A 21,298-nucleotide genomic window follows, 5' to 3' on the forward strand; every position below is an offset into this window, starting at 1 on the left:
AGGACAACTCTCACTCCCAGGAACCAGACTTCACACATTTTGGTTACCAAGAACTTAACCAAGTTGCCTCCTTTCTGACTAAAATCCCACTAATGCAAACGTACAACATCCACACTCACCCTTCCTAGCATATGACATAAAACTAAACTGCTAAATGTCTGAAACATGACCTATTCTTCAAGAATTAAAACCTTGGCTCTAATCAGCTCCGGCTGTAACTTCTGCAGGCCCCTTTGCACTCCAGAAGAAATGCACGTCCCTTAAGCAACAAGAATCAACCTTGTCCACTTGAGAGAAATGGTTCTATTTTCAAACATTTCCCCCATACGAGCTGACCAGTTATTTTCTGCCGCATAGACTTCATCTTCATTTTCAAACTTGTCCAAGAAAAACCAAAGTAGGTGTCCGTGTTTTAATTTGGGGGGGAGGCGGAAGGGAGACGGGAGAAGCGACGTATTAAGAGATCTCCCTCAAAACTGATTTCCAAACCCTAATGACTACATATAGAACCCCTGCAACTCCAAATGTCATTACAAAGAGCGAGCTTAAGAAAGAAAGGGATGGGAGGGGGGAATCTTCCTCCAATGGGGGTGGAAGTGGGGGTGGAGTGGGGGGCGGGGAAGAGTGGGGAGAAGATTCTTAAACTGTAGGAAAGGCAGTTAAACATCCTTCCCAACGGTCCCGGCCCGTCCAACCGTCCTTTAGGCCAACTCGGACTCCGACCATCCGCAAGGTGGGCAAAAAAACAGGGGTGTCGACGCGCACCCAGCTCCAGCCGGGGGTGGGGGGCGGGCGTGGGGGCCAGCGGAGGGCCGGCCGGGCTCTCCTCAGCGAACGTTGGAGCCAACGTTGGAGCCGTTAGGGATGACTTCAGCAGCACCCCACCCCTCACACACACAGCCCCCAGGCCCGAGGCGCTTTAGGCACGGCTCGCAGGGCTGAAGCGGGGCTGCATTTCAGCCTCCGGGGGTTGGGTTGTGGGGGGGGGGGGGCGCGGGAAGTGCGCGTTACGGCTTCGCAGGTCTCCAGGTCTGACATGTCCCCCTACCGCACGGCCTCGCCCCCCACCCCACCAGGGCAGCCGAGACCTCCCCGGGGAGCCGGGCGGCCGGGCCAGAAGTCGGGTGTGTGCGCGGCCGGGCGGGCCCCGGACCCTCCGCCGCCGGTCCCGCTCCCCCACCACTCCCAAGTGCCCCCCACACACTTACGCCCCCCACAACACCTCGGCTCCGGGGCCGGCCCCGCGGCTCCTCCCCGCCCCCCGGCAGCGCTGGACGCCCCCTCCTCGAGCCCGGCCCGGGGAACAGCAGGAAGCCCGGAGCCCGGGGGGCAAGGGGGTGCCCCGGCCCGCGGGGTGGGGCGCCCAGGTGAGGGCCGCTCCGGGCCGACGCCGCCACCACACAAAGGACCAGGGGCTCCCGCCGCCATATTGAAAACTTTCCTCCGCGCACGACAACTCGCAAGTCCCCCACCCCCACCCAGCACACACCCCCGCACCCCGGGGGAGGAGGCGAGCCCCGGCCCGCCGAGCAGCGCCGGGCCCGGCGCCCGCCCTCCTCGCCCGCGCCGCCGCCAGCCTCCGGCAGGAAGCACCCCCTCGCCCACCCCGGCCGCCACTCCATCCGGAACCGAACCCGAACCCCCGGCCGGGCCGCACACCCGGCCGCTCGGGCCGCGCGTCGCCCGGGGCCCTCGGGGTGGCACCGCCGAAGCGCCCGCTCTCCCACGCTCCTCATCTCCCACCCTGAAGAAGCCCCGTCCTCCTCCCCCGGCCTCAACTCCGACCCCGGGGCAGCCCCAAACTTGACGCGGCCTCCGGGGCGACCCCCGCTCCCCGCCCCCCGCGCCTCGGGCCTCCCCGGCCCGCGCGTCCTACCTCCCTCCCCCAGCCGCGAGCAGGATCCGGGGTGCCGGCGTGACTCACCGGCGGCGGCCGCACCTTACAGATCCCAGTCTGCTCGGCTATGGGCCGGATCTTGTGGATGAAAGCGAAGGGGTCCGCGAACTCTTCCCAGCTGGGCTCGAAGACCGGGCACTCGGGGGGAGGCAGGAACTCGCCCAGCGGGCCCGGGCCCCCGAGGGGCAGCGCCGGGCGCGGGCCCGGGGGCAGCGCGGTGGCCGGCTCCATCACCGCGGGTCGGGCACGGGCGAGGGCAGGGTGGGCTCCGGCACCGCGGCGGCGGGCTGCGCTGGGTCCGAGACGGGTGCAGACGCGACTCCGGCAACGGCAAGTCCGACTTGTACTAGCAACGGCAGCACCTTGGGCTTTTTCAGCCTTCCTCCGACGACGTCTTGCCGCTAACCCACGCCGTGCGCCTCCGCCGCCACGGCGAGGAAAAAGAGTCCCACCCCCACCCCCACCCACCCCCACCCCGCGCCGAGCTCCCGGCCCCGCCCCCGAATCGGGCGGGGCCCGGGCCTTCGGCCTCGGGATGAAGTTGATCCTTACGGTCCAGTGGAGCTAACATTTATTGACCATTTACTACGTGCCAGAGTCCCTTCCCTCGAGAAGTTAATACTCTGGTGGAGAAGATCGGACACATAAATGGATTATATCAGTCATGTCGGTACACTGTGGTAGGTGCCATGACAGAAGTATATACACTTAGTAAAACCTGGGGAGGGGCCGAAGGTATTTGGCATAATGGGGAAGGATTTTCTAGTAGGGGGACCGGCTTGAAAGTAAGAACAAAATGGAGGTGAGAAAACACTAGTTATAATGTTAATAATAAGCTAACACTCTTGAGCACTTGCATATCCTGGGCACTGTTCTAAGTGCTTTGCATAATTAATCATTTAATCTACACAACAACCCTTTGAGGCAGGTACTCTTACTTCCATTTTACAAATAAGGACAGTGAGGCACCGGTTGTTTAAGCAATTTGCCCAAATGCACACAGCTAACAAGTGATAGAGACTCTATCTTTGGGAATGAGAGGGGTTACAGAGAAAAGAGTGGTCCGGGAGCAAAATAATGGCAAGGTTGAGCGTGAGAGAAGCCAAAGACTTTAAAAACAATCCAGTTGAGAAACTATGGTGCCTAAATTAAGGCAGCAGTGCTATTCATTCGGAAGAATGCATGCAAATGTAGGAGATAAAAGTAGGACATAGTGATAAATTGGGGAAGGACACTAAGGTATCCAGGCTGATTCAGGTGTCTAGGTACATGCCTGAATGGTTGCTGGTGCACGGGCATTGCCAATGCATTTCCCTAGATTATATAAATGAGGAGGGAGACCATGTGTTCACTTCTGGATATGTTGAGTTTGACGTGTCTTCTTCGGTACAGTTGGAAATATCCAACAGGCTGAATAGTATAAATCCAAAGGGGAGAGATCAGAAATAGAGATGTAAATCTAGAGTTACTAGCATATGACTGATAGCTATTAATTATCTAATGCTAATCTAATACTGTGTGAAAGCATTGTTGTAAATGCTTTGCGTGTATTTGTGCATTAGCTCATTGAATCTACACAACCATCCCGTTGGGTAGGTACTACTATTACCCCTATTTTGCAGAGCAAGCAATGGAGGCACAGAGAGGTTAAGTAATTTTAAAAGTTAAGAACATTTTTGAGGCATGGGTGGGGTGTGTGTATGTAGGGTGAGTGCCTAGTGTCCTGCCCAGGAAAGGGGAGAGAGGAAATTTAACAAGTAGGACCTCAACACTAAAAAGATCTCTTTCATCCAGAAAGCAGCCAAACCCATGGAAGTATCATTTGGACCAACAGCGTCCTAGCTCTGTTTTCAGATTCACCTAGATGAAAGAAGTCTGTCTTACCCTTAAGGGTTCTTCAAGTTAAAAAGTGGGGAGGAGAGAAGCCTCCTCTTCAACAAACTCTTCCCAGAGATACTTGGCCCCATGTTTTGGGGCCCCATGTTTAAACTGTTTGTTTAAAAAGGGCCTTGCAGAAGGTACTCCTTTTCTCGGCTCTCTAGGGCTTCGGACCTACATAAACCTTTTTTGCTCCCCACTGCAACGGAGACTTAAGCCAAGGGGCAGCTGGCATCCTACTAGAGAAAAAGTCATCAATGTAAGATAGAGATGAGATAAAATTATAATAAAATGTCAATGGTAGAACCTAAGTGGTGGGTGTAGAGGAATTTGCTGCAAATTTTTTTTAACTTTGCTGAATATTTTAAATTCTTCCATAATAAAATGTTGGGGAGAAGAATCATTGCTGCTCTTTGCCATGGGTGTATTTGCTTTTGAGGGTTTTGCTGCAGTTGATTTCCTGTCATGTGCTCTTTCCTGGGAGAACGTTAAGACTATTTTCACACTTAACATTGGCATCCTTCAAGCCGGATAAGTATAACTTTGAGAAAAATCCTAGACTTGTATCAGTAATGACTATTAACTGAGGTGCACAGGAAGAATGAGCCTGGGATAATCTTTCCCAATCCTCAGCCGTGTACTAGAACTCCCTCACGCTCCCAACTCCCAAGCTCTCTCCATTTCCGGTATTGACCCTAAGTGATGAGATTTTGTTGCTCCCAGATCTGGCAGCAGCTGTTTGGCTCCCCGAGGACCCAACGTGACGTCGAGGGAGGGGGCGGTTGCCAGGGTAGTCAGGGGAACCTAGGGACCCAGAGGGCTCTCCGGGAAGGCGACAACTCCCCCCGCCCCGCAGAAGACGCTTCCCTTGCCCTTTATGATGTGTGTTTACATGGGCGGAGGGATCCCTCCCCAGCTGACAGCCACACCGCGGCCGGCTCTTCTTTTTTTAAAGAGCCTAGCCACAGGCAGTGATTGGCCAAGGCCAGGGCCGCATCAGCCTCCGGGGGCGGGGCCGGGGCCGCATTGTCTCGTCTGGGGCTGGCCGGACGCCCCAGAGGCCGGACCTGGGCAACCCCGGCTCGGAGGTCCCGGGGCTGGGTCTCCCGGAGGCCTTGGGAGCGAGGCCTGGGCGGGGTCCGGTTTGGCTTGCTCGGGGAGAGCGGGGTTGGAGCCCAGGCAGCCGGAGCGGAACCAAGCCCCGCTCCGAGTGCCACGTCTCCAGGAACCCCCTCCTTACTCTTGGACAACACTCCGCCCCACCCGGGCCGCCGTCCCCCAAACTACCCCTATTTGTGCTGCCCCAGATCCTTTGGACACATCCTCAGGGGGCTCCCTCCTCATCCGCCCCCTCCGTCCGCAGGCCTCATTCCGCGAGCCCACCCCGCCCCCGGCCTGCGCCCCAGATCTGCAGCCTTCGCCCCTAGATCCGCCCGCCTGGTGATGAGGCGCTCCCCGCGTTCCTTCCGGTCTCGGCGACGGGACGACCACGCTCCAGGGCTGCGAACTAGGGGAGCGACTTTCTCCCTTCCCCTCCCACCTCCAGCCGCCAGTCCCCCGCGCTCTCCCGGGGGACGGGGCTCCGGGACGGAGGGCCGGCCCGGCTCCCCAGCAGCCTGGGAGGGGGCGGTGGCCCGCGCAGCACGTAGCGCACGTGTAGGGGCCGCTCTCCACCCCCTCCGCAGCCCGCGGCCTCCGACCACTCTCCCGGGCTCCGGGTGTCTGCGGTGCGCCTGCCTTCCGCCCCGAACCCTCAGTGTCTGCGCCCTCCAAACACTGCACCCCTTCTCACACCACCCTTCCCTTCCCAGCCCTGCTGATCCTCTCCTCTCTTTCTCCCTTCCCCCCAATTTCCCCAGTGCACGGGCCTTTCCTCAGACTCTTCACAGTTTGTCTCAGCTCCTCCGAGTCAATGCCATCTTCTCTCTCCCCCACCACTTTTGGTGTCCTGGAATGTTTGGTGTCAGATGTCCCCTGTGGAAACCCACAATCCATGAGATCTCGAGATGAGCTGCAGCCTGTTTGGCCTCCCTGTTTTATTTATTTCGTGTACTCCCACAGCGTCTCGTTACTACTGTTACTGCAATCATAACTCGGGATTTGTCTTTTTAACACTGCCCTCTTCCCTTACACCCGCCTCTCCTCCGGATTGGAGCCGCTGGAGGGAAGGAGTAATGGTCTCTAGCCCTGGCACCAGGCACGTGGTAGAAACTTCACAAATATTTGTTCAAGGGGAAGGGAAGTGGCCTTGAGTGTCTGTAGCTCCTACTGGCTGAGGATGGAGCTTCGGACAGGACAGGAGAAGCATCTGGTTGCTCAGGTGAAGCAGGAAGAGATCTCACAATAGATCAGTATGTGGGGGATGGGGGAGCCCACATAGTGGGATAAACCCATCTTCCCCCATTCCCTGCCATGCTCGTTTCCCAGGAACCAGCAAACCCTTCTCCTCTGCTAGACTTGTCTCTTGTGTGGGACTTCTGTGTTCCCTATTCTGCCCTACCCCCAGCTGTGGGGACTGTCTTTTCGGATCAGCTCATCCCACGACAAGGGTCTCATCTCTGGGCTTCTGTCCCTGGGAAGTTGGGTCTGGATCCTGGGGAGACACCTGATAACTAAATCCCCATCTTCTCCTCCTTCCCATGTTTTCTTCCTCCCCAGTTCTGGGATCCCTTCTCTGCTGACTCAGACCAAGGGGATCCAGGGTTCAGCGCTTTGGTTGACCTGGGTGTGAAGGGTGTGGGGCCCAGGAGCTAGGCCCTTGCCTGGGCCCCGTCCCCAGGGAGCCTCCAACAGACACTGGCAAGTGGGGCAGTTCCCACGGTGTGTGGCCAGCCCTGCCCATGGGGTGGGGAGGGGCAGAGTTACCCACACAGGGCTTCAGGGTGTTTCCTCCCCTTCTGGTTGGACCACTTTAGAGGCCCTAGACTCTTTCTCAGAGCAACCTTGTGCAGAGAAGCTGAGAGGCAGAGGGAAATTCACGTTCCCTGTTCATCCTGGGGCGCCACCACCCCAACTAAGGTCTCTGGACTGGGGCACCCCTCGCAGCATGCCCTATGGCCTTGGATAGTTGGAATGTTTGGAATTCTCTGTGTCCACGATGAAAGTCTTCCAACACAAAGAAAATGGCTTCTACACTAATTATGTCAGGACTTCTGGAAGCACTACCGAATCTCCTACGCTCATTTGAAATTCAGTGTTGACCAAATCCGGTTGAGTGGCCAACACAGGGTCAGACACACTAAATGCTAAATGGTAATTCTCTCCCCTGGAAGGAAGGGGTGATATATGAACAACCTGAAATACTGTTCTAACATGAATAAGACAGGGCCAGTGGCTGGGGGTATGTAGTCTCTTAGATGTATCAACACTATGAGGTAGGGGGGGTTTCAGTGTCATCGCTTTTCAGATGGAGAAATTGAGACTCAGAAAGGTTAATTAGCCAAAGCCACACAGATAATAACAGTGTTAGGACTAGAATGATGATCCTAAAGCCTTTGATCGTCCCCAAACATCAAGGTGATTTCTCTAAAGCTCAGAAATCTCACACCCGCTGCCCCTTAACCTGCCAACATGTATCCATTCTCTTCCCTAAGCCTCAGTGGCTTCACACTTCTTGACTGTGTTTATATACCAAGAGTTTCACAAAAGTTTCACAAAACAGTACTGGCCCTCACACAGTGATACACAAACATGCTGATCGAGACCCATGAAGCTGGTTTTATAACCCATGAACGGATTGCGGCCTCAGTTTGAAAAATGCTGCTCTGTAGCTAGTTTTTCCTGCTGAGTGGGCAGCTTTCAAGATGATCTAGACCAAGCAGTGAGTTTTCTCTACTGGTACCCGTATAATCTTACATTTTGGCCACTGCCCCTCCCCCCTCATGTCTTCTGTAAGTCCTCCAGGATATGGACCACATCGTATACAAAATCAGTCATCAGCTCGTTTCTCTTCCGTCCATTTTTCATTGCAATCGATTCATTTTCCTCCTACCCCTGACCACAGCACTTGAACCCCAGGGATCACTTTGTGCCTCATATTTTTAGCACCTTATCCCAGACAGGTGCTTGGTATAAAACCAGGATCTAGCATGGTCTTTCAGTCTCCCAAGACCTGACTTGGAGCAGTGGCCAAAGACTCAAATGCCTGCAGGGGGCAAGGTAAATGAGGAAAGTCAGCCAGGCAGAGTAGGAAACTGAGAATGCACGTCCGGCTACCAGGGCCATCACTAGTCAGGCCAGGGTGGCAGCAAGTTGCAATTTTTCAAGAGAGGCCAAAAGTCTAGGTTGTTATACAAGCTCCCTTAATTTTTAATTTTTTTAACGTTTATTCATTTTTTTAATTTTATTTTTTTTAATTTACATCCACATTAGTTAGCATATAATGTTTATTCACTTTTTTGAGAGACAGAGACAGAGCACAAGCAGGAGAGGGACAGAGAGAGAGAGAGACACACACACACAGAATCTGAAGCTCCAGGCTCCAGGCTCCGAGCTGTCAGCACAGAGCCCGACGGAGGGCTCGAACCGTGAGATCACGACCTGAGCCAAAGTTGGATGCTTAACCGACTGAGCCACCCAGGCGCCCCAAGTTCCCCTAGTTTCTACATATTCAATCTTCAAACAAATTTTTTTAAAAAAAAAGTGTGTGAGCCAATCAAATAAGCTTGTGATCAGACCATGTTCTGTGTGGAGCCACCTGCTCTGGAGAGGCTAGGGGGATGATGCACTTCAGACCTTCAGAAAGAACAATGGTTGCCAAGGGAGCACTAGCTGAGGCACCCAGAGAGAAATGCTGGAATGGAGGTGAGCTCCTGCTCCATCCCTACCCTGTGGGTCAGGTTCAGCCTCCTGGGCTTAAAGGAGAACTCTGACTTCCAGCAAAGTCTGGAGCCCACACCCAGGACATACGATAGCAAGAGGCACAGTGTCATAGATGGCCAACCCATAACTGCAATGTTGATGAGGGACCTGGGGGGTGTCCTTGCTTTTTAACATTTCCTCCCTCCCTCAACTTTTTGCCTCCTCTAAAGCCCTCAGAGAAGCGGAAATCAAATGACAAGCTATGGAAAGGTTCTCAAAGTGCTGTGCATCAGTGTAAGAATCTAAAAGTAAAATTGGGGTGAAGGCATAGGAATTAAAGTAAGGCGGACCTCCCAGATATGAGGGAAAAGAAGACAGTGCCGTCATGGTTGAAAACCATACTTGTTCCTTATAATAAAAAAGCTAACATTTATTGAATGTTTGCCATGTGCTACGCATTTTTGTGTGAATGATCTCTTAAAATCTTCTTAAGAACCCTTGAGAATAGGCATCATGTTTATCTTCATTTTCTAGATGAATGACTGGGATTCAGAGAGGCTGAGTCACTTAGCCAAGGTCACATAGCCAAGAAGTTTAGCAGAACCAGGTTCTGCCCAGGCTGTCTGAGTCCAGAATCTGTGCTCTTAACCATCACCCACGTATCGCCCTCCCCTGTTACACCGCACAGTCCTGGCACTGCGGTGTCCCTGACACCTAGCACAGTGTTTGTTGAAGAAATACATGGTCACTCACCGTTGTCACATAATGCCTGACAATTAGTGAGTTTATAAATACTCGTTGAGCATGTTCTCTGGGCCAATTACTATGCAAAGTGCTGTAGACATAGCGTTGAATAAAATGAAGTCCCCGCCTTTCAAGGACTTATATTCTAGTCTAGTGGATAGAGACAGACAATAAACACATACAGGTAAGGTGGTTTCTGGTAGAAATCAATGCTAAGGAAAACAGGATATGTGATGGAGTGATGGGAGGCTGGGTGGGAGGCGTGGTGAGTGGCTACTTTAGGCACAGCGACTGCAGGCAGGGAGAGCATCTGGGCTCACATTTGAATGTTGGGAAGAAGATGGCTCTTGGGACCTCTACAGAGGATAGTTCCAAGAAGAGGAGTACCATATATGGAGACCTGAGTCTGCAAAGAGCTTGAAATGTCCAAGGGATGATGCTCCTCCCCACAAGAAAGCCAATGGGTCAGGGGAGATGAAGTCAAAGAGGCAGGCAAAGGGCTAGATCAGACAGGATCTTGTAGGCCATGGTCAGGAGTTTGGGTTTCATCTTTCAGCCACAAGTCATTGGAGAATTGTAGGCCAGGGAGGGATAGCATTTGATTTGCAATTGTAAAAGGTCTCTCTCACTGCCATGTGGAGAAGAGATGACAGGAGAATGAGGGCGGAGGTGAGGAACCAATTAGAAGGTGTTTGCAATAGTCCAGGCAGGAGACGACTGTGGCCCAGACTCATGTGGTAGTGGTAGAGGTTGTGCGAAAAGGTCATGCTGTGGATGCATTTTGGAGGAAACGGTAACAGGACTGATTAGATTGAACGTAGAGTGTTCAAGGGAGAGAGGCACCGAGGATGGCTTCTAGATTTTTCCCCTGAGTAAATGGGCAAATGGTGGTGCTATTTAGGGAGATGGGGAAAGCTTGTGGAGGAAAAGATTGGGGATATAGGGGGGCACCTGGGTGGTTCAGGCTGTTAAGTGTCTGACTTCAGCTCAGGTCATGGTCTTACAGTCTGTGGGTTCGAGCCCCGCGTCAGGCTCTGTGCTGACAGCTCAGAGCCTGGAGCCTGCTTGGGATTCTGGGTCTTCCTCTCTCTCTGCCTCTCCCCAACTTGTGCTCTCTCTCAATAATAAGTAAGCAAACTTTAAAAACTTATTTAAAAGAAAGAGTGGGGATATATGAAGATCTATGTTTCTGTTTTGACTCTGTTAAAGCTGAAATACCTTTTATTCATCCAAATGGAGACGTTCAATAGTCGAGTAACCTGGAGCTCAGGACAGGAGTCAGGGCTGCAGACAAGATCTGCCCTGGGTCATCAGCGTGTGTGTATATCTATGTATATGCCCACAAGCTTATATATGTAAAAGCCTACAGATATGGAATAATGTATACACACACACGCACTCACACGCACACATATATTGTATATATGAAGATAGTTATACACACACATGCAGGTATAATATATAGTACTTAAAACCATGGGACTGGGTAAGATCACCCAAGGAGAGCATATAGGAAGAGAGCCAAGGACTGAGTCCTAGGATCCTCCTCCATTTATAGGTTGGGAAGAGGATGAGCCAGGAAACAAACAGAATGGTCAGTGCGGGCAAGAATGATGTTAGGGAAGAAAGCATTTCAAGGAGGAAGTAGTCAACCATGTCAAAAGTTGCAGAGAGGTTGAGTAAGATGAGAGAAAACGTGAAATGAAGTGGGGCTAAATAATAAAGGCAATGCTCTCAAGGAGTTGTGCTGTGTTGGGGTTCCAGAGGAGTGGGCAGAATTTGGACAGAACATGAATTTAGGAATTTTGCTTTTTTTTTTTTTCCCCATTGGGAGATAGTAGAGCTCCTGGTCAAGATGATGGGAATGGTCCAGCAGAGAGGGAGTAGAGGGTAATGCAGAAGAGAAAGAGGGTCATTGCAGGGGTGCAGCACCCTGAGCCGGTGAGGGGGAGGGGGAGTCAGGGCACAACTCCCTGAGGAGGAGAGTGTGGAGTTGAGGTTCAGGGAAGTGGAGGGCATGGTGGAGGGGAGGTTTGATAGTTCCCCGTATCTCTTTTCTCTGTTAAAAGATGCTGATGGTGGGGTGCCCGGGTGGCTCAGTCGGTTGGGCGTCCGCCTACGGCTCAGGTCATGATCTCACGGTTTGTGAGTTCGAGCCCCTCGTCGGGCTCTGTGCGGACAGCTCAGAGCCTGGAGCCTGCTTCCGATTCTGTGTCTCCCTCTCTCTCTCTGCCCCTCCCCCGCTCAAGCTCTGTCTCTGTCTCTCTCAAAAATAAATAAGCATTAGAACAATTGTTTTTAATTAAAAAAAAAAAAGATGCTGATGGTGGTCTTTGGAATGAATAATAATAGCTGGCAATAATTAAGCACACGCCACTCCCCTGTAAGGCCGGCACACGCATCCCTGCGATGGTAGGGGAGTAGGTGGAGAGGACACAAGGGTAACATCACAGAGGGAGCTTAGTTCCAAGCCGGAACGCTGGAGAGGCCTCAGGTTGCTCTGCCTGGCCTCACCTTCTCTGTCATTACACCTGAGTGACTGGCGCTCCGCACCCCAACTCCTCTTTTTCTCTCTCTCCTGCCTCTCCCAGAAGTCTGTGGGACTCACGGGGCTAAATGAGGGCAGTACTCTGGCTGTGACTGGTAAATGACACAGGAGGTGCAGAGGAGAACTGAGCTATGGCTGTGGCAGTGAACTCCTTCAGCTGTCACTGTAGAGCCTTTTTAATCAAGGTATGTATCGTTGTATTTTTGTCCTAGAGAAAAGAAGCCCACCTCCTTGACATCAAGTGCTTTGTATCTGAATCACCTAAGTGACTCAAAGTCCTGATTTAAGGAAACCAGGTAAGAAAAGTTTACTCTGTGAAGCCTTCCTACCATGTATAAGTTTTATGTTTATAATTCTTATCAAGAAGCTAAATGCTAAGGGAGAGAAGGGTATTAACCTCTATCAAAATGCTGCACTGGCAGGATCCAGAAAACAGGGAGATTGGAGAATATTATAGCCTCGGGAGCACAGAAATTATCAACTGCAATTTCTTTTCTTTTGTGTACTGACTGTATAAGGGGACAGAATCAAGAGCAGGTGACGAGGCATATTAAAACCTTTCCTTTGATCATTTAGAAACAACCAGGGAAATACATTCTCACCGGAGAAAAGGCACTAACAGAGGAAGAGAGCAGTAGACAAGTGCTTTTGAGGCTGAATAAGCCTGAAGTCAAAGCTCAACATTCATGAAAGGATTTTTTTTTCATTCTAAGTTAACAGATTCATGTTCTGATCAAGGTATGTGAATGAGATTAAAGGTTGGAATAAATTAAGGATATCCTTTATTAAAGAGTAATAAAGGCACCACATTGCTTAGTATTTAGCAATACTTTAAGTTCAGTTATTTTATTTATTTTGAGAGAGCGAGCGAGCAGGGGAGGGGCAGAGAGAGAAGGAAAGAGAGAAACCCAAGCAGGCTCCACACTGTCAGTGCAGAGCCCAGTGCAGGGCTCGATCATGATCTGAGCCGAAATCAAGAGTTGGATGCTTAACCGACTGAGGCACCCAGACACGCCAAGTTCAGCTATTTTAATAAACTGACTTTTGTTTAAAAAAGCAAGGGTAGGTGGTGGCCATCTGTTTCCTAAGATAAAGGAGCCTCATCACTGAAGCCCCAGCTGACCTTCATCATTTTGAAAAGGGAAAACTTTGGGAAAGTTGAATCTCCAAACAAACCTATAAAGAGAAAGCAACAAAGGCCACAGGACAGGTGACCTTCCTTCTTTAGGTCAGGGAATAAGGCTATATTCCATCAGGTCCCCAACTCAGATAAGAAGGCAGGCTTTGGAAATAAGTTAACAATGATGAAGAGGAAGGATAGAATATGGGGGATTGTGAGGGGGAAAGCTTCCAGGAGACAAAGGAGAAGTTCTAGGCATGGATGGATGGATGGATGGATGGGGAGAGTCCCCAGCTGCTTTACATGTTGACTTTTTGCTATAGGAACCGTATCCCATCAGACACCATGCAGTGTTCCATCAGGCGCGGCATCATAACCTCAGTGGGCATTGGATTCCTGTGGCTCCTCGTCACTTTGAAAACCCCCAGGGAAACTGAAGATGTTCAAAACGTGATGGCTTTCAAAGGCCAAGTAGCAACCCTTGCTCTCAGTGTGGGAATTGAGGATGTAGGGAGGGAATGGTGTGGACAGGTAGATTCTCAAAGCACCTGCTCCCTTGCACCTGCGAGCAGGAAGCTCCAAAGGGAGCTGGGATATGAACCTGGACCCATCGGTCCATAAAGAAGCTGCTCCCCCAACCCCAATATTTGTTAAGGTAAGGAAGAGAGCAAATAGTGCTCGAGCCCTCATTGCTTTGGCCAGTGGTCAGGCATCCCGAGAATGTGCTGGGCTCACTCTAGGGAGAGTTCCTCTTTCCTGGAAAAGCTTATGAGAATCCTCTAGGGGGCTAAACACTCTTCTTTTTATGAAAGGAGGTACATGTTTTGCTTTTTGTCAATGATCTAGGAGGACAATTATGGCAAAAGAAAAGATGTGAGACTGCTGGAAGGCTGGCAGAATCATACCTTCCAGTATATTAAGACAATTCAGCAGAGAAGAAAGAGTGAGTTCCAAGGAGAGGAGTGGGGTACCCTGAGGGAAGTAGGGACATCAAGAGAAGGTAGCTAGGAAGGAAAGAAGAAGGGAGAGGAAAAAAGGCAGGACTGTTCCCGGGAATATTGGAATCTGGCAGACAGTTCAGGAATGAGGAAGAAGGAGGGAAAAGATCATTGTTACAGGAAGGCAGAATCACCGGATTAGAGAACATTTGGATTAGAAGGGGCCTTAGAGCCATAGTCCAAATCCCTCAGTTTTGTGAATCAGGACCTAAGCTCAGGAGTGAAGGGACTTGCTCGAGGTCACACAGTCAGTGGTGGAACTGGGACAAGAACGTAGGCTCTTGACTTATGGAGAAGCACTTTTCCTTTCCCCTAAAGCTGAGCTTTGGGAAGGTGAACTGTAAAACAAAAAGAATTATAGTAACTATAATGTTAGCTAATACTCCTGAGCACTTAAACCATGTGCTACAAAATTCTGGCTCAAAGACGACTCAAAGGGACCCACAGGGACTCAGCATCACCTAGTTTAGCGCTTCTCAGACTTCAATGTGCATTGAAGGTACTTGGTGATACTGTTAAAAGGCAGTTTATCTAGGAACCCAGATTCTGCTTTTCCAATAAGCTTCCAGATAAGATTGATGTTGTTGGACTGAGGACCATATTCTGAGCAGCAATGATCTAAACACCCCCTCTACCAAAAGAGAGCACAGATGGGAACTAGAAGAGGGAAGAAAGGAACAGCGAAGGTCCCAGAGAGCATCCCAACCCTTAACCCTTTGACTACCTTCACTACCAAACCCGACGTACTCTGACAGTTGTCCCTATTTTGCCTCTCCTTAGCGTGGCTGACAGTGGGGATCTCCTCAGTGCCACGACCAGATCAAAGCGGCCTCTTGTACACCCTGGTCTCTCTGTTCCGTGCTTCCTCTAAGATCGAGCAGAAACGTCTCACAGTACTGGTTCATCTGGCACATTCTGACCTCACCGGGCTCAGAGAAACCATTGCCCATATTTCAACCCTCTTCAGCCCACAGATCTTGTCAGGGAAGCTGCTACTGATTCATGCTCCATCTGATGCCTACCGCACCACGGATGACACGAGGAAGGAGGCCCACAGTGGGGAATTCTACTCCAAGCGGAATAGAGATCATGCCTTCCTCATGAGCTTTGCCGCAAAGCTCTCTGAATACTTCCTGTTACTGGAGGACAGTGTCCTGTGTGCCCCCAACTTTATCACCCACATTCATTGGAAGGTGGACACAATGAGGTCCGACCCATGGGTGCTACTGGAGTTCTCTAATATGGGCTTCCTCGGCAAACTCTTCCACAGCAGGGACCTCCCACTCCTGGCTCATTTCCTCCTCCTCTTCTACAAGGAAAAGCCCCTTGACAGACTGATCCCCCACTTCCGTACCCTCTTAGCTCAGAAAAACCCAATCCTCTGCAGACCGTTCCTTTTCTACCACAGGTTCTCCTACTATACCTCCAATGACAGTCAGAAGGCCACGCCAGTCCGGAAAAAGAACCCCTATGGTCCTGACAACCCACCCGCAGCCATTTTCACAGATATGAAGGTTTTTGATGTTCATTTCCCCTGGAAGGCCTACACTCTGGATGAGTCATTCTTCTGGACCCAAAATGTTAGTGTAGGGAACCACCTGACAGTCATTTTGAAGCATCCAGCGAACTTGAGCAGAGTGCAAGTGTTGACAGGCACCATCGTGGATGGAAAGCATGCCCTAAAGAAGGGGCAAGTGGAGCTGGGCTATGACCCCGAGGGAATGCCTCAATACTGTACCAGCTTTGCCTTGCTGGGCCATCTCTTGGAGGGGCAGGTGAATCAGGAGATATTCAAAAGTATGGGGTACGATGTGAGCTGTGTAAGGCTGGTGGTGAAAGCTAATCAGGTTGGCGGTCTCATAATCAGGCATATTTACCTCTGGGAGGAAAATCCCAAAGATATGGAAGCAGCTCAGAGTTGGAGATAAATCACTAAGGATGTGAAAAATTAAAGTTGTGAAGCTGTTCCATTCCAGCCTGAGTGACATGGGGAGATAGATGTCAGGGAATGAGGGGCAGGGAGAGAAGACTCTATGATGCTTTTGGTGCCACCATGATGTTAAGAGACCTGTTCCTTTTTCTCCCCAAACAAGTAATTCATATATATATGTGTATGTATATATATATATATATATATATATATATATACATGAATTTATATATATGTAAAACTTTTTATGTTTATTTATTTATTATTTTAAGTAGGCTCCACACCCAACATGGGGCTTGAACTCATGAGCCTGAGATCAAGAGTTGCATGCTCTATGGACTGAGCTGGCTGGATGCCCTATAAGGTGATTCTTATAGGTTATCTTTTTCTGGGAGCAAATATAGCTTAGCCCAACTTGGAGAATGGCCTTGGTCACTCCCAGAATGTTTAGATTTGGGGGATGCTGAGATGAGCACAGAGTGTGTGTGTGCGTATAAACACATATATTGACACACAGTCAGAGGTGGGGAGATGTAATGTGGTAGCAGGAGGGTAAGTGGGGAAATCATGGGGTGTCCCTAAAACTGACAGCATAAGTAGCCAAGAAAGTGACCCTCGTTAGAAATCAAATTCTCTGGGGGCGCCTGGGTGACTCAGTCAGTTAAGTGTTGGACTCTTGATGTTGGCTCAGGTCATGATCTCACGATTCGTGAGTTCGAGCCCTGTGTCAGGCTCTGCGTTGATGGTATGGAGATTGCTTGGGATTCTCTCTTTCCCTCTCTCTCTCTGCCACTCCCCTCCTCATGCTCTCTCTCTCTCAGAATACAAAAATAAACATTTAAAAAAAGAAGTCAAATTCTCTGAAATTCAGAAAAGCGGTAGATGGACCGATAGCAATAAAACTAAACCCTTAACTCTATCCTTTAAGCTGTTTCATAGTGTCCATGAGTTTCTTCCTTTCCTCACAAACTTGGACATAAATAGTTTGTAACTAAAACTTCACTTTGTCATCAGCAATTCACTCCTTAACTCCCCCACTGGTGTCTACACCCACCAAGCTACTGAAACTCTTCCCTAGTTGCAATGACAAAAATAGTCAAAACCCAGCTGCATTTTTTCAGAGCTCATTCCCCTTAACTCTCTGTAGCAATATACAATACTCACTAGTGTTTCTTCTAGAAACAGCCTTCTTCCTTCTGGGATTCATCCATTTATTGGATATTTGCTGAGTGCGAGGCACACAAAAAAAGCCCCTGTGGGGTTAAGTACATGGTCTTTTGGAAGCACAGATCTGCTCTTCCTAAAACATTCTTGGGGGCTTAGGAAAAGCTTCTTGGAAAATACAATATCTAAGCCTAGACCTGCCAGATAATTAGAGAAGACAGCCAGGTAATGTGGGGAGAAGGTCAGGGAGATTTTCCAGTAAAAGAAACAGCATGCTGAGAAGTAGGCAAGAGGTGAGAAAGAACATGGTTCATCTGGGAAAACGCAAATCATTTAGTGGGACAGGAGATGGAGGGCAAGCTGGAGGAGGGATGGGGCAGAAGATAAAGCCACAGGATTGAGAGAGGACCAGCTTAAGAAGGGCCACAGGCAGTTCAATGGGGGAAAGAACAGTCTTTTCAATAAACGTCTTTTCAATAAATAGTGTTGGAACAACTGAATATCCACATGCAAAAGAATGAATTTGGACTCCTACCTCACACCATATACAAAATTGAATCCAAATTCATAGAAGAAAATAGAAGGTGTAAATCATTGTCACCTTGGATTAGGCAACAGTATATTAAGATATGACACTGAAAGCATCAGAAATCAAAGAATAGATCAATTGGACTTCACCAAAATTAAAAACTTTTGTGCTTCACAGGACACTATCAAGACAGTGGCAAGAAAACACACAAAATGGAATATTTGCAAATTATATACCCAATAAGAGACTATTATAAAGTCTATAAAGTCAGAATATTATAAAGTCTTATACTCAATAATAATAATAATAAATAACCCATTAAAGATGGGCAAAGGGTATGACTAGAGATTTCTCCAAAGAGGATGTACAAATGGCCAATAAATACATGAAAAGATGCTCATCAGGGCACCAGGGTGGCTCAGTCAGTTGAGTGTCTGACTTCAGCTCTGGGCGTGATCTCATGGTTTGTGAATTTGAGCCCTGCATGGGGCTCTCTGCTGTCAGTGCAAAGCCCACTTCAGGTCCTCTGTCTCATCTCTCTTCCCCTCACCTACATTGTCTCTCTCTCTCTCTCTCTCTCTCTCTCTCTCTCCCCCTCTCCCTCTCAAAAATAAATAAACATTAAAGAAAGAAAGAAAGAAAGAAAGAAAAGATGCTCATCATTAGTCACTAGGGAAATGCAAATCAAAGCCACAATGAAATACCACTTCACACCCACTATTAAGGCTCTAATTAAAAAAAAAAAAAAAAGGAAATAAGTGTTGGTGAGAAATTCGGACCCACATACATTGCCGGTGGGGTTGTGAAATGGTGCAGCCATTTTGAGAAAGTTCCTCAAAATGTTTAACAGATTACCACGTGATCCAGCAATTCCACTCCTAGGTCTATACTCAAGAAAATGAAACATACACCCACACCAACACTTACACATGAATGTTCATAGCAGTCTTATAATAACCAAAAAGTGAGAATATCTACATGCCCAACAGATGAATGAAGCAGAATGTGGTGTAACCATACAAAGGAATATTTGTTGGCCATAAAAAGGAATGGGGAGTATGGGCCTGCTCCGTAGCACACATGAACCATTATGCTGCATGAAGGAAATCGGTCACAAGAGGCCACATATTATATGATTCCATTTATAGGAAATGACCGGACTAAGCAAATCCATAGAAGTAAAAGTGGATTAGCAGCTGGGGGCTGGGGAAAAGGGAAATGGAAAATGACTTCTAATGGGCATGGGGTGTCTTTTTGTGGGCGCTGAAAATGTCCTAAAATTAGGGGCGCCTGGCTGGCTCATTTGGTGGAGCGAGCGACTCTTGATCTCGAGGTTGTGAGTTCAAGCCCCACACTGGGTGTAGAGATTACTTGAAAATAAAACCTTAAGGAAAAAAAATGTTCTAAAATGGTGGTAATGGTTGCACAACTTGGTGAATATAAAAACTATTGAATTGTGTACTTTAAAAATGAATGTTATGGTATGTGAATTATATCCTAATAAAGCAGTTATTAAAAAAAAAAAGCTGGGGGCGCCTGGGTGGCGCAGTCGGTTAAGCGTCCGACTTCAGCCAGGTCACGATCTTGCACTCCGTGAGTTCGAGCCCCGCGTCGGGCTCTGGGCTGATGGCTCAGAGCCTGGAGCCTGTTTCTGATTCTGTGTCTCCCTCTCTCTCTGCCCCTCCCCCGTTCATGCTCTGTCTCTCTCTGTCCCAAAAATAAATAAACGTTGAAAAAAAAAAAATTTAAAAAAAAAAAGCTGTAGAAGCAAATCAAGGGTTTTAGACTATCCTGATGGCAATAGGGAATCATTGAACAGTTTTAGCCAGGACAGCGAAATGACCTGTTGTGCTTTGGAAAGATCACTATGGATATCTTGAGCAGACTAGTTTGAAGGGAGTCAGGATGAGGTATCCAATTAGAATTAAACAAGAGAATGTATACAAAGTGTCTATCTCAGTACCTGGAGTATAATAGATAATAAATGACACTTCCTGGGGCCCCTGGGTGGCTCAGTTTGTTGAGTGTCCAGCTCTTGGTTTTGACGTGGATCATGATCCCAGGGTCATGGGATTGAGCGCTGTGTTGGGCTCCGTGCTGACAGTGCGGAGCCTGCTTGGGATTCTCTCTCTCACTCTCCCTCTGTCCCTTCCCTGCTCTTGTGCATACTTTCTCTCTCTCTCTCTCTCTTGCTAGCTCGCTCAAAATAAATAAACATAAATAAAATAAAATAAAATAAAATAAAATAGAATAAAATGACACTTCCCACTTCCTTTATCTTTCTCCCTTCTTCCCTTCTCTTTCCCACCTTTCTTCCATAAATTCTACACCAAATCTATATTTCCACATGCCTCTCTGACTAATGATCTCTGTCCTTGACACTGTTTCCTCCATCCATCCCTAAACATGGGACTATTCCAAGGCCCTTTACTCTTTTTTTTTTTTATGTTTATTTTTTGAGAGAGAAAGAAAGAGAGGGACAGAGAGTGTGAGCAGAGGAGAGGCAGAGAGAGAGGGAAAGAGAGAATCCCAAGCAGGTTCCATGCTGTCAGCACAGAGCCCAACGTAGGGCTGGATCTCATGAACTGTGAGATCATCACCTGAGCCGAAATTAAGTTGGATGCTTAACCGACTGAGCCACCCAGGCACCCCAAGGCGCTTTACTCTTATGCATCTATGCCTTCTTCCTTCAATTGGTCCATCACTCAGAGACACCTGAATGAACTTTCAGGTACTACCTAAGTCAGCAGCATCCTCTGAGGTCTCCAATCTGAGCCTCAGTGTCTTCTCTCCAGCTGATGATGGACACCCTCTACATAGCTCTTCCATGGTCATCTCAAGCTCAACGTGTCTAAAACCAAATTCTTAAGCTTGTACATCCCTCCAGACATGTGTATTTCTGGCCATAGTTACCTTACACACATAAACTCAAAATCTTAAAACAGTGCTTTAAAACAGTGGTCTATAAGCCACTTGTATCAGAATCACCTGGATCATCAGGGAAATGCAAATCAAAACCAAGATGAGATACCACCTCACACCCGTCAGAATGGCTAAAATTAACAACACAAGAGACGACAGGTTTGGTGAGGATGTGGAGAAAGGGGAAGCCTCTTGTACTGTTCACGGGAATGCGAACTGGGGCAGCCATTCCGGAAAACACTATGGAAGCTCTTCAAAAGGTTCAAAATAGAACTACCCTATGATACAGCAATTGCACTAATGGGTATTTACCCAAAGGACACAAAAATACAGATTTGAAAGGGTACATGCACCCCAATGTTTATAGCAGCACTATCGACAATAGCCAAACTATGGAAAGAGCCCAAGTGTCCATCGACTGATGAATGGAAAAAGAAGATGTGGTACAGGGGTGCTTGGGTGGCTCAGTTGCTTAAGCGTCCAACTTCAGCTCAGGTCATGATCTCCCAGTTCGTGAGTTCAAGCCCCATGTCAGGGTCTGTGCTGATGGCTCAGAGCCTAGAGCCCGCTTTGGATTCTGTGTCTCCCTCTCTCTGACCCTCCCCACTCATGCTCTGTCTCTCTCTCTCTCTCTCTGAAAAATAAATAAACATTAAAAAATTTAAAAAAAGAAGATGTGGTACCTGTTAACAATGGAGTATTACTCAGCCATCAAAAAGAATGAAATCTTGCCATTTGCAGCGACATGGATGGAGCTAGAATGTATTA

General features: G+C 49.0%; 2 protein-coding genes across 7 annotated transcripts in view; one reads left to right on the plus strand and one right to left on the minus strand.

The window, feature by feature from the left end:
- KDM5B (lysine demethylase 5B) overlaps positions 1-2,280 on the minus strand; it is an 81,905-nt gene extending 79,625 nt beyond the window's left edge. For 2 of the 3 annotated variants that reach the window (XM_047840267.1, XM_047840266.1), the window contains exon 1: positions 1,925-2,280. In XM_047840267.1, coding sequence (XP_047696223.1) covers positions 1,925-2,128 — 204 coding nt within the window. In that variant the 5' untranslated portion in view covers positions 2,129-2,280. Of the gene's footprint in view, positions 1-1,208; positions 1,737-1,924 lie in introns of those variants that run through there. The other variant, XM_047840265.1, reaches the window with a different exon arrangement.
- On the plus strand, positions 662-16,078 carry LOC125155233 (alpha-1,3-mannosyl-glycoprotein 4-beta-N-acetylglucosaminyltransferase-like protein MGAT4E). Of its 4 annotated transcripts, none has more exons than XM_047840273.1 (6): positions 662-733; positions 12,080-12,163; positions 12,444-12,605; positions 13,311-13,458; positions 13,834-13,930; positions 14,766-16,078. In XM_047840273.1, exons 4-6 carry the CDS (start codon positions 13,333-13,335, stop codon positions 15,911-15,913), a joined length of 1,371 nt encoding a protein of 456 aa, XP_047696229.1. In that variant the 5' UTR covers positions 662-733; positions 12,080-12,163; positions 12,444-12,605; positions 13,311-13,332; the 3' UTR covers positions 15,914-16,078. The 4 variants fall into 4 exon arrangements, with proteins under 4 accessions (XP_047696229.1, XP_047696228.1, XP_047696230.1 ...); XM_047840272.1 differs by lacking the exon at positions 662-733 and adding an exon at positions 2,372-2,577; XM_047840274.1 differs by lacking the exon at positions 662-733 and adding an exon at positions 8,537-8,578.
- Positions 16,079-21,298: the final 5,220 nt, after the last annotated feature.

This window comes from Prionailurus viverrinus, chromosome F1 (assembly GCF_022837055.1).
Source record: "Prionailurus viverrinus isolate Anna chromosome F1, UM_Priviv_1.0, whole genome shotgun sequence".
NCBI lineage: Eukaryota > Metazoa > Chordata > Mammalia > Carnivora > Felidae > Prionailurus > Prionailurus viverrinus.